We start from the raw sequence: 14163 nt of genomic DNA, 5'->3' as shown, positions 1-14163 counted from the left end.
GACAGATTCGAAATTCAAATGTAATATTTTTTTATAATTAAGTGTAACAGTATTTATGGCCAGACTAAGTATTTACAGCATTACGCGAAGAAATACGTGCTTGTACTATGCTCTACCGGGTGCATACATTTATGTTAGGAAACCGAGAACGTAATTTATTTACACTGCAATATAGGTTAAGTAGATTTAGTTTTAATTAAACTGAATTCCATGTTATCAATTTGCATTTTCAAGTAATTAGATGTTATAAATTATATTATGGTTATAGGATTTTTTTTGTTTACTAGACTTTAAATTATGGCGTAGTTTATGAGTTGATGCAGTGTGTCACGGTAGCTTACGGCAGAATCAATTTGTAGGATATTGTTATTCATATGCTTACAGCTTTTAATGAATACAGGGAACAGTTGCATAGAACTCTTGTGCTTAAAATGTTTACGGAAGTAATGAAGGAAGGAAGTTAAAAGTGTTCTGTTTTAAATGCGTGTTGTACTAAGTTAGTTAATACATCGGGAATTAACTTGTCTACTCTAAAAACTGTTTAATACAGCCGAATGTGCTTTACTTTCACTGAAATTGTTTTCAATTCAAAGTTTCGTAAAAACAAATGAGATTGTCGTATAAACAAACGGATTGTGATTATTTTCATAACCTAAATAAGCTGGGACAAAGTTGGCTGCAAACTGGCGTTCCACTTTCAATAGAAGGAAAGTAAATAGTGTCAAATACAAAAGATGAACTTTTGCATTTTGTATTGTTCGAAGTTTGATGGAAAATTCTGGAAAATTGTAGCGGAAGTGTTGCTTTTGCGACGTGTAATTACTGCTTTTATAAATGTGACAAAGTTTTATTTTAAAGTAATATAGTTCACTACTAATACGTGTTAATTCTTGATTTTGTGTGTCTGGTAGATAGTGAATGCTAGTCACAAAGTTTATAAACATATCAGCCAGTTAAAAGCATTTACCCCATATACTAAAGACGGGACGTGTGTGTATAATACAATATAAAAATGGTGATGATATAGATAAATAAGGGTTGACTGGAAGAAATCACCCTAAAGTGATAAGGCTGCTCCTTTATACATTATCTTTAACAATTGTTTATAATTATTTTTTTTCTTCTTTCTTCATGTGTAATAAAAGTGTTACAATAATAAATGAATAAATAAATACTAATTTCTCTAATCTGAGAGGGAGAAACAAACTTTATTGGCATGATACATCTATCATGCTGCTGTTCTACCTCTAAACATCTATAGAAGTAGAACAGTGCATAAATGCAAATTTCGCTATACTCGTCATATATTCACGTCTTGCTCTATTACTGACGCCGTTCCACATGGTGTGCATGTCAGTTCGCACAGCGAAAGTGATGACATACAAAATGACATAAAGGATTTTTGACATCCTTTGGGAGCTAGCGTTCGAAACCTGCATTCTGAATGGAAGAACTTTTTGTATAAGATGTTATTTTATATTTGAAAGCTTTTAAAGTGTGAAATGACACTAATATTATAAATGTAAAAGTTTATTTGTTTGGATGGTTGTCTGACGCTGAAACTACTGAACGGATTTCGATGAAATTTGGTATGCAAACAAGGAATGAGCTGACTTAGATGACAGGATAATTTTTATCCCGATTATATGCTTCCTTAGGATAAGACGGGAATCTCGATATCCGGGCGCAGCTGGGACGAGCGGCTAGTATTATATAAGAACAAGGGAAACAATTTAATTAATTCTATAATTAAAGCGTGGTTTTATTATTTTAGGTATAACCTTGGACTAAAAGTATTTAGTATGTTACTTTGAGGATGTTTTAGAGTTATTATCACTCGCGTGATAGGCCACTTATATGATAAAAATAAACAAAAAATTATTTCTTATATCATAATCATGAATAACTCTATATATCACGAATAATCTAGCTACGCCCCCCGGTCTCGCGTAGGTCCGTAGACCTTAGAAATGTCGTAATAAAAAGTTGCCCATACGTTATTCCAGTTTTCCAGCTGTCTACGTACCAAATTTCATTGCAATCGGTTCAGTAGTTTTTGCGTGAAAGAGCAACAAACACACACATCCTTACAAACTTTCGCATTTATAATGTAAGTAGGATTTATGTATGAAAAGTTTAAAAATAATTAAATACATCTTACAATTCTAAATTACGTTCCTTTGTTATGATTTTTATAATATGATCGAAATGCATTTTTTCTTAACTATTGGGATTAAAGTAAAAGAAGAAAATGGCAGGACTTTTAATATCCGGAGATAAAAATCTTATTTATAAAACTTGCTTTTTCTTTGAAAAGCTTATGTCTTCCTATAATGCTTTTATTGATATTTTTCACGTTTTTATCATGGCTGAAAGGGGTAGGAAGAAATCAGCTCCTCAGAAATTAAGATTAATTCAATATATTGTTCTTTAACCGACGGTCCCAAAAATGAAGAAGATTCTCAATTTGACAGTATTTTTTTTATTCGGCGTTATTCTCTCTCTCTTGTGTTTGTTTTGAGCGTGTATTTATGACATGATAAAATATGCGATTTAATCGACATTGCATAAAAAGTGTTTTATAGAATAACATACAATATGATTTAGAATTATACGTATAATATAAATGTTTGACACACAAAATATACCCAAACATACCAAAGCAAATGTGAATTAGATTACTTTTAAATATAACGGCAATTTATCTTATAGGTTTTTTTATATATATCTTAAGAACTATAATATAACTTAAGACAATTTAAAGCATCAACTTAATCCGTGACATGCATTCATTCATTGACATTCATTCAAAATAATCGTAGAGAAAGTAATTTAGTAAATAAATATATTTTTGTTCAAATTATCTCAATTCGTTAAATAGTTCTTCACAGATGAGTAAATTCACAGACCATACTATTAAAAAGGATCTTGGTTTAAATTAAATTATTTTATTAATTTATTTGTCGTTAATACCTTTAGTGATTATGATGCTATTCCCTACTCGAATAAGAATAATGGACGATTCCAATCAAAGCCAACTTTGTAGTGTTACTCCTCGATATTAATACCATTTATACTGCGAAACCGCAAAACAGAAACGTTAAAACGCATTATATTTTGTTACAGATCCAACATTAAACACCGCTCGTAAAGTTGACATCTCCTGAAGATACTGCCGAGTTTTATCGCTGGAATTACTTCGATCGACAAGAATGAATGGCACCCTTAACTACACTGCACTTAATGTCACGGAGAAATATAACGACTCTCAAGGTGCCGCTACTCCCACCCAGCAGATACACAATTATGAAAACATCATCGACAACAAATGGGTCCAGGCCAGTTTCTGCATCGTTTATACTATTATATTCGTGCTAGGGCTACTCGGAAACCTACTAGTCTGCTACGTCGTGATTCGAAACAAAGCCATGCAGACAGTTACCAACTTGTTTATAACCAATCTAGCTCTTTCTGATATACTACTTTGCTTATTTGCCGTCCCCTTCACTCCGCTATATTCTTTCCGTGGTTCTTGGAGTTGGGGGTCTTTATTATGCCACATGATGCCTTCCGCACAAGGTTGCAGTGTATACATATCCACTTTAACTCTTATGTCTATAGCTATCGATAGGTTTTTCGTAATCATATATCCGTTCCGACCGCGAATGAAAATAGAGACTTGTATCACAGTTATTATTATGATATGGACTTTTTCGGTGACGGTCACTTTGCCGTACGCAATTTATATGACGTATTACGATTTGGAAATCGGTAGATTCTGTGAAGAAACGTGGCCGTCGGAGAAACTGCGACGCATATTCGGTTCGGTGACTTCTGTGCTTCAATTCGTGTTGCCGTTCACTGTGATTGCGTTTTGCTATACATGCGTGAGTTTCAAATTGAACGACAGAGCGAAAGCTAAAGCGGCGAGTAAAAATACTAGAAAGGAAGAGTTCGATAAAAATCGGAAACGGCGCACGAATCAAATGCTCATAGCCATGGTGACGATATTCGGCCTGTCGTGGTTGCCTTTGAACGTAACAAATCTATATAACGACTACTACATCTATGCTATTCACTCGCGCTTTTACTTTTTGATATTTTTCGTGTGTCACGTGATAGCTATGTCTTCGACGTGTTACAATCCGTTCATTTACGCGTGGATGAACGAGAACTTCCGTAAGGAGTTCAAGCAACTGATACCATGTATAGATACGGCTGGTCAGTTGCGAGGGAACATACCGTTGCAGCAATTAGGCGCTTGCCAATCAGAGAAAACGTTCAATGGGAACACGGCGACGGACAGTTTTATGGGTTCGAGCTCGCAAAGGGGTACTTCGTTTAGGCATAAAAGGAAGCCGAGTGCCGCTGCGGACGTTGAAAAGAGCGGCGTCGAATTAAACGAGGACCTATTGAACGTGGACGTGAAACATTGCCACATTTCGACCAGTTACAACTTGCGAAGGGAGTCGGTGAAATTGCGGCTTATAAATGAGGAGTCGTTTGATGGCACTCCGACACAGAGTCAATTCTAACGGTTGATTGCCCGGGTACGTATGTAGGTTTAATTTGCTTCAGCAAACTTTGAATAAACTTAGATGCTGTTATATTGTGTATTAGACAAACCTTCTAATATTCGACAAACCATACAGTTTTCCATTACACAACATAGCTAAAGAATGTGGTGTCCGTTTAATTAACTAAGTTATTCTTAGCCGTTTCAATTAGACATTTTCCTAGAAATGTATATTGAAAGCACAAAAACAATGGATTATAAACAATTTGACTGAGAAATAGCATTTTGCAGGTGCGCTTCTGGAGACGTTCCCAGGTATGAGAAGAATGGAACACGGAGAGTTGTCTAACGATATTTTTAGAATGTTTTTATGAAGAATTCTCCAACTCTGAATACGCTTATGATTATGGAATTAAATTTTTGAATGAATAACTGTATCTAAGGGTAATATAGTAAGAGTTAAATTATTGCATACATTGACTTGCGCAGCAGATGTGCAGTGCGATATTTTTAAAACATATATTAACAAAAGTATAAGTAATTTTTTTTTATAATTAGATAAGCACTTATCTCGTTTTCAGCACTGCACTGTATTATAGTTGTACGTGTGTGCGTGTGTGTCAATATTTGTAATTAATGTAAAAGCTAATAATTATTGCTTTGTTTCATTATTTAGGTCAAATACTTGGACACAGAAAGAGCATTGATTAAATTCAATCAATGTCAATTTATTTCATCAACAGATGATTAGTATCGATTGCCGAAACCTTCAGCTATTGAAGACAAATCAAAGTCAAATTATCTGTGACACTGAGTGTCATATTCATAGACCTTAGATTTATATTCAATATATTCTTTGCTTTTAGAAATTTCCCTGTAAACATTAGAGAATAAACAACTGTGTTTCATCATTGCAATGAATAATTATGATTGTGCTATTACTACTTAATATGTGTAAACGTAACTGTGGCCGCATCTCAGTATATTTATTTATTTATTTATAATACTTTATTGTACAAAACAGAAAGTAAAGTGTATACAAAATAATGGCACAATGATATTCGAACAAAAGGCGGCCTTATGCATATCTTATCAGATCACTAATATATCATCTTTGATAAGTTGTCTTTGATGCACACACCTAGGTTATATAGTATACCTAGATTTTTGCTTACATCAAATCGATCGAAAAAAATTATACGTTTTGTGCGTTTTTGCCCTAAGAAAAAAGAGTTACTAAAGTATTATAATAATATTTTAACACTGAAGGATTTGATTGAAAGCGCTTTTCTCTAAGTAACTACTTAACCTATTAAAAAAAAGTTATCATTGTTGGATATCGACGTAATCTGAGTCTGAGTGAGCTATATATGAAACACGGGTGAAGCCAGAATGGACCGCTAATATCGGAAGAAGTATTTATTATTAAAAACTGTTGAATTAATTTGCCAGACATAATCAGCGCAATTAAATTGTAATATGTAAGTGGCAGAATTCACGATTTCTCTCCACAATTCGTCTTGTAATTTCAAAGGAAATTTCTATTGCACTAAAGGTTTGCTGCGATAAGTCGTTATGCTCTAAGATTGTTGGGTTTCTTATTAAGATTGACGTTTTGCGACTCCTTCATTTTGACAGATTGCTCTTGGCCTTTATCTTCATCTGAAGTTTCAAGTTTTGTATTCAATATTGTGTTTCATGGTTTCATTGTTAATATATTATATAATGCCAGTTAATTGATTTAGGAAATAAATAAGGATGAATTCGGTACGGGCATATAAATAACTAGCTTTTGCCCGCGGCTTCGCATGTGATAAATTTTGGAGTAGTTTTATAGATGTTGTTATATATAAACCTTCCTCTTGATCACTCTATCTATTTAAAAAAAACCTATCAAAATCCGTTGCGTAGTTTTTTTAAGATTTAAGCATACAAAGGGACATATGGACAGAGAAAGCGACACGATATGTTTTATTGTAGTTATTTAATTTGAATATATATCAAATTCTTGGCAAAAATATAAAATTAGTTGTATTAAATCTCGTTATTAGCTCTAGTGCGATACAATGATTACTAATAACTAATAATTTATTCTTTAAACAATGACATGATATAACAATAGTATGACGATAAAACGATAAAAGTACGTATAGTAAACCATTACAGAGGTTATTTAAAATATCTAATTGTTGACGATAAATAAGCTACAGCATAGTGGAATATAGACATGGAATTAGTATAGTAAAATAGTGATACATTCGCCATTTCATTTCGTATTCTATCAACCGAATATACAATGAATAATTTGAAAATATAGAAAAACAGATATATGGTTTTCTAATAAATAAAATAAATGGATTTTGTCCGTGGAAATTGACACCCATCTCGTCCCTACATATACTTATTTGCAAAGTTTATTTCGTTCATCATTTATAAGACTTGATCGTCAAAACATTGATCTTTATAAGAAGCCATTTAAAGTAAGTTTAGAATAGAATATAGAATACTTCGGTTCTTTTGTATGTGCACGAATATTTAAGAGTCCTTTAGCACTGCCACTGTCTCCTCAGTTTGAGAATGTTATAGAGAAAAATTATTAGAACAATTGAATAAAATTGACGGTACAAATTGTTAAGCTAATGTAATATAATATTTGCTATTATATGAAGATATATTCCGAAAATAAATCGCAATAATATAATAGTACCTCGGAGTTTCGTAAATAAAATAGTTTTTATTAGTGTAAATATGATGTGACACTATATATTTTCATAGTTCACTATTTTGTGGGATAATCAGTTTTTGTTAATGTTTGAACATTTTTGTTGCCAGTATTGTGATAAGTTTTGTTAATCGGGAGCAAAATTAATGATAATTTTTTAGAAAATTGCTCTAATTTGTCTCGTGTATTTATTGAAGAACATTGTTATAAAACAAAATAAATTACATAGATTTTTAATATAATTTAACATTTAAAAATCTATCTATGAATTCACTAGAAATTATTTATAAGTTAACAGAAAAAAGTTACGTATTGAAGTGTGTAGCTATATTAATTTTAAGTTATTAAAAAAAGTGTATGAGAAGGTTGGTTAAGAAAATCTTTCAACGAGCACATATTCCAATTTAAAATTTGGATATTTTTACCACTTTTTTACATCATGACTTATAATTGACATTTCGTTTTTTTTTCTAATAATGTATACTAGCATTATGTTAACGCAAAATTTGTAGAGACAAAAAGATCCTCTCTTATTCTTGTCTATGCTCCTCCCGATCCCATTACATATTCTGTACAGTTTGCAGCGTTCCAAAAATTAATATGCCTAATGCCATAGATATAATACAGACATCTATAATTTGATGAAACAATAAAAAAATCTTATAAAGTTTCACTAGGAAATATGACCGAAAAATATAAATGTATTATTATTAAACTTATAGTCGATTATGTTTTAATGATGCCTTATTATATTAATCCTTACACGTGTTAACATATGGTATCGCGTGGTTATGGTCTGCGCTAACTTCCGACATGGTTCAGGGCAAGGATATACAAACATAACTTTATCCTTTCAGTTACACGCTTGAAGTTTGTTTACTTTATATATTATTTATTATTTAAGGGATATAAACATTCGATGGGAACATTAAGAATAACACATTTAATAAAAATGTTGTTGTTTTTTTAAGTTATTATACTACTGATCGTGCCTGTAAATTTATCAAAATGTACGGCAAAATAATATAATAAATAAATCGTGTGTATGATTCCTCAAAGATCTGTAATATTATCGAAAAATAAACAAATTACACTGTTGTTTTAGATATTCGAAATGTCTTTATATACGCACAGATAACATAATATGAGGAAATTTTTATGTTTCTTAGTATTACATTATCAGTATTACAGGCATCGTGATATGATGTAACTATCATGTGGAATATATCATATGATTAAAGGGATGCTTCTTGCATAGATAATGTTATACATGTAACATTTTGTTATTGTTTTAAACAAATAGGACCAAGATTTGTAATTATACCATTAATTTCTCTTCAGATAAGAAAGAGAACATCCTGATAAATCAGTCTAACCATTTTTGTAGTTATTGTTTCATACGGAAACACACATGGTTTTTTATTAAACACATATTTTTTATGTATGTTTTCGGATGAAATAGCATTAGTTATTTTATTAAAACTGTATTAATTCAATAATATTGCCTAAATAATCCATTTTGTTGGTTGGTGACGTAAAGGGACTACAAGAGCTGTAAAAACTCACGCACACATTCATGCAATCAACGAATCAAAGGTCTGTCGGTACATAGGGCCGCACGCACACAAGCGAAATGTACGTAATGAAATACGAATATGCGGTTTACTAATAATCTATTGATTGTATTAAAAAATAAATCACTATTAATTTACTTTGATGCTTAAGGTATAATTTGAGAAAAAAGCAGAAGGGTTACCTGCATATTCACAAGACTTTTAAGCCGATAAGAAAAATTGTAAGCATTATATTTTCAAATTACTATAGTGTTACATGAATTCATTTTTCTAATTTATTAAATGCATTTTGCATTATGAAACATGTTTTTTGCCCATGTAGTCCCCTAAAGCAAACGTGTATAAGAAAACACATATGTGACCTAAATTTAACGTTCTAAATAAGATACTTAGCACAAGCAGTTATATATTGAACATTATATTTATTCAAACGCACATTATTGTAAGTAAACTATATATTTTCTTAATTACAAAAGTTAATATGGTAAGATCGAAAGTCAAAGATAAACTAGAATATAAGATTTTTCAGGAAAAAGAGGATATCTCCAATAATATCTGAATCTCATGCCTTAATACAGAAGAAAAATTAATATAATAATAAGCTCTCAGTTCTTCATTAATAAAATGTATGAATGTAGTTCGTTGAAGAAATAGTGAAATTCAAGTTTTGTAATGATTTTTAGGAAGTAATAGATATATTAAATATACAGATGTAAAACTCGTCTCCTGTCTTATGAATTTTTCTGTAGACTGTACTTCTGGTTACAAGGGTATTTTTCTAAGGGAATTAATATCGATGGACATCTTATGAAATGATCACAAAGTTATAAATAATTTTGACTTATACAAATATGAATATGAAGGTGTTTTTTGTTTAAATTTTTATGCTCTTTAACATGTATTATATTTCTTTGAAATCTCAATTTATGAAATTTAATAGAATTTAACATAATATTATGTAACAATATTTTATTGATACTAATTTAATACCAATTGACATACTTTAAACATGTTGTGTTTTTGAATTTCAAATAGCAATAATGCATGATGAGAATTAAATTCTAAAAATAAGATAGCAATAATTAATTAGTAATAACTAATGATAGATTTTACCTCCAGATATTCCCAATTTTATATCCGAAGAATATTTTTATTAAAGCCTTTTGAATTGATCTAGTGTTAGACGATAATGTGTTAAACTTTTTGTTAGATACAATTAAATGTTTAGTTAAAATGGTGTTTTATTTTACCCTTTAAATAAATATTTTTATTTGTTCTTTACAACAGTAATCATGAAGTTTTTACTGCACCGACTGAATCTGTCCTACTATAATATAATATTATAAATGTGAAAGTAACTCTGTCTGTCTGTCTCTTTTTCACGTTTAACCATTGAAACGATTCGAATGAAATTTGGTTAGCCGTGAAAGGTGGAACGGAAATTCTACGCGGGCGAAGTTGCGAGCGCAAACGACTGTATAAGACAGTCTAATAAAACCATAGTTATTTATAAATCTATATTAAGACAAAGTTGAAAAGTTTTCTATTTGAACGTGCCGTGGTTATATGTTAGTTCAGGTTCAGAACAATTCACTTCTTATAATAATTTCTTTGTAGTGGTCAAAGCACTGTAGTGCTTCTCCTGGATGCGATTCTCAGTGTATATTAAAATAAGCCATGGTCTGGCATGGCTGAACTGATTACCTACTTGGATGTAAATATCTACCCCTGATCCCAAAACGGGACACATACTGGTATTAACTCATTTCTTGATTATATATCCTACTAATATTATAAATGCGAAAATTTGTAAGGATGTGTGTGTGTTTGTTGCTCTTTCACGCAAAAACTGCTGAACCGATTGCAATGAAATTTGGTACATAGACAGCTGGACAACTGGAATAACATATAACTTAAAACCGCGGGGCGCAGCTAGTAATAATATAAAACAGTTTCATAAAGAAACAAAAATACAATATCCTAACATTTCAATACACGTACATAACTGTAATTATATATTATACTTGGCGAGCCTTGCGATTTCACTCGCGGACGACATCGACGGCAAAAGCCAGTATTTTGATAGCATCCATGTTATTCTGGTACATAACCTATATTATTGCCAGATATCATCAATCTCCGTTCAGTGGGATTCGCGCGAAGGAGTTTCAAACATACGTACATCCATCCTCACATTGTTTCGTGTTTATAATATTAGTAGGATAACAAATGAATAAATTGAAAACACGATGTCGCGAGTCTGCATGAATTTAATTTCGTTTTATTACTTCCATCATATAATCTGATGGATGTTCCATGGTATGCCATTATGTTGTTTAGATATTTTGTTCTTGGAAACAACGATGTGTGTGGAATTATATGGTACATATTAGCTGCTATGATGTTGAACGGGGACTATTTCATAGAAATCTATACTAATATAGAGACGAGAATGAATTAAAAATTGAATTTTTGAGCTTGTGACGTTACAGTGACATATATTTTAATTAAAGTACCATAAATATTTATGAAATGTGGGATAGGGATGATAAATTTTAAATAAACTTTACGACGAATATTACTATCATAAACTACGAAGAGTAAAAGAAAATCTATAAACACATAATGAAGTCAATGGAACCTAAACATACAAGATTTATTTTCGTAAACGTCAAGCGTTGTGCAGATGAACAGATAGCCCCTTGTACCTTTCATAACGAATTCACAAAACAATTTCTATGAAAATCCAATAATGACGTAAAGGCTTTCATTTTGCATAGCGCAGATTCGAACATGATTAATAGCAATAGAGCTATCTCAAAGGTTATTGCTTCTCACTTGTGTTCTGAATATGTTATAGGATTCTTATAGAAATGATGCGCTAAGCAGATTTGATGACTCCTTTTCTGTCATTCGCAATTGAAATATGATTGTTATGGGAACTAATTTATGCGAATAATAAAAAGCTGACGATTTTGTTTGTTTGTTTGAACGCGCGAATCACAGAAACTACTGGATCAAATAATTCGCCGTTGGATGTGTACGAGATCCCTGAGTGCTACTGGCTATATTGTACCATGGGTGAAGCCGAGCAGACCACTAGGTATTTACAAAAGAATAAACGTATATAACGTTATTCTTACTACCATACATTATCCAGTTAAGTAATCCTACTAATGTTATAGACGCGAAAGTTTTTAAGTACGGGTGGATGGATAGATGTATGGATGTTTGTTACTCTCACGCGAAAACAGCTCATCGCATCCGTATGACATTTCGTACTGAACATAACATATTATATATATCTTTTACCCGGGTACCACGTGATATTCTACGAAAAGCCGTTTTCTAGGAAGAAATAACAAATAAAAGACTCAAAAAAATTAATATGAATATATTCACGAGGATGTTTATAATAATCCCTTCCTTGTTCAACATCAAAGGCATATTTAATTTCATAAAGTTTCTGAATACGTAAAATCGTACCTTTCTATTGACATAATGACAGCTTTTCCTTGTTGGTAATCTTTCATATGGTTTACGAAGTCAATTTCTAAATATGATTATTATCATGTGGGAGTCGTACATGCTTTGCACATTGAGAATTGATTATATAATAGATAGAGAAGAATTGATAAGAAATAGTAGCATACTACTTAGTTTCGCCTCGTCGCTTCCTTCCCAGTCCTTTCCTTTATCCCTCTCGACAATCCTTTTTTAATCCCTTTCCAATTTAAAGGAGACAATCCACTTGTAGACGCGTAATGTCTGCAATCGCCTTACGTTTCTTCAAATGTTCATGGGCGGTGGTAGCACTTACAATCGTGCGACCCGCCAGGTGCTAAAAAACAAATAATTTTCTTTGCTAACATTTATTTGTTTTGTCTCTGGTCAATCCGGTTAAAACAGGATTATCGTCAGGTGCTATCCTAAAATATTGTTATACATACAATCTATTACTCTCATGACGTCTAATTAAGTAATTAACTGTGCTTTGATACCTACAACATGCAATACGGATTAGTTATAAAGAGGTTGACTTGCATGGTCTCAGTGTAGATTAATTGCATTGGTATAATCTTGTGACTTCTGGAAACAAAATGAACGACCGAAATTTCGAGAACTTATTGTACCGTGAAGTTCATTTTATTACTTTTTAATGTCATGCGATTAGGAGTCTTATATGTTTTATTTAACAGTGATATTTGGTATTAGCTGTTTTCATAAATTCCTTACAATTATAATAAAATGGTTATTATATCACAGCGTGGTTCCAGTAAAGATTTTATTAACATAAACTAAGTAACATCATTTATTCTGGCTGCATTACAGACTTTAAAAATTCTAACTGCAGTTTTATGTTTTCCACATTCTAGAAAGTTCCAATACTTCCACTTAATTCAAGTCCTTGTGAGGTTCTAAACCAAAAGTGGAATGGAGATAGTACGTGACCGAAATATTCAGAATTGTGAGGTAAAGATAGTTTTCTACTAAGTGAAGATTTTATTCTGCAGTGTCTTTACACTGAGTTGCTTGTATTCTGGTATTTTTACATAAATGATCAAATCTTATATACGTAGAAGCCTCATATCAAAGTTATCTCATTTTTGATAAATAAAGTGCATTATAAAAAGGGACCCTATTATGAACACACCGTAATATATTTTAACATGTTTCATTTATAACAGAAACGTGATTATGTTAATATGCATAAGCGTACTTAAGCTTCACGAAAATAAATACACGTCTTGATCTGTGGCTATAACATATTCTTCATGTGGACAATTTAAAATAGAGAATGTTGAATATCATCGAAATATTATTAAGAAACAATTAAGATTAAAACTGCTTGTTTAATACCTCATATATATAATAAAAACTGTGTTGAAGTTTTTATTTCCTCATGTGTTTTATTTTCATGATTGGATATGGTTTTAATGTTTAGTATCATCGTTTTTAATAGTTCTCAATAATAACTAAATAGCATTCAAAGAATATAAATTACTTTTAACTACTGTTCCGGCGTATGTTTGCAACAAATGGATAAAATTAACGCAGCTGAAGTGAAATTTCCAACTCGTAAAATTAAAGTGCACAGCTCACCTAGTTATAAACTATGTATTGCAAGGCAATGCGGTATCATTAAGACTTTAAGCGATAGAGTTTCTAGTATTATATCGTCTTGAACTTTATTTCTATGGGCAACTTTGTGAACAATATACATTATATGGTTTGTTGTTATATGCGTTGCATTTGCATACGGTTTCATTTGGAAAGTTGATTGACAGGATCTAAGACACATGAGTATAACTGAGGCTCCGATTGATATATTAAAATTTATGAAATTGTTA

General features: G+C 31.5%; 1 protein-coding gene across 1 annotated transcript; it reads left to right on the top strand.

The window, feature by feature from the left end:
• The first annotated feature begins 3132 nt into the window (after window positions 1–3132).
• LOC119840854 (prolactin-releasing peptide receptor-like) lies at window positions 3133–5732 on the top strand. Its single transcript, XM_038367631.1, has 2 exons — window positions 3133–4550; window positions 4808–5732. The coding sequence occupies exon 1, from the start codon at window positions 3213–3215 to the stop codon at window positions 4533–4535; it is 1323 nt and encodes a 440-aa protein (XP_038223559.1). The 5' UTR covers window positions 3133–3212; the 3' UTR covers window positions 4536–4550; window positions 4808–5732.
• The last annotated feature ends 8431 nt before the right edge of the window (window positions 5733–14163 follow it).

The sequence above is a fragment of the Zerene cesonia genome, chromosome 7, assembly GCF_012273895.1.
Source record: "Zerene cesonia ecotype Mississippi chromosome 7, Zerene_cesonia_1.1, whole genome shotgun sequence".
Classification (NCBI taxonomy): Eukaryota; Metazoa; Arthropoda; class Insecta; order Lepidoptera; family Pieridae; genus Zerene; species Zerene cesonia.
Note: the sequence above shows the minus strand (reverse complement) of the source record. Positions and strands in the feature narration are given on the sequence as shown.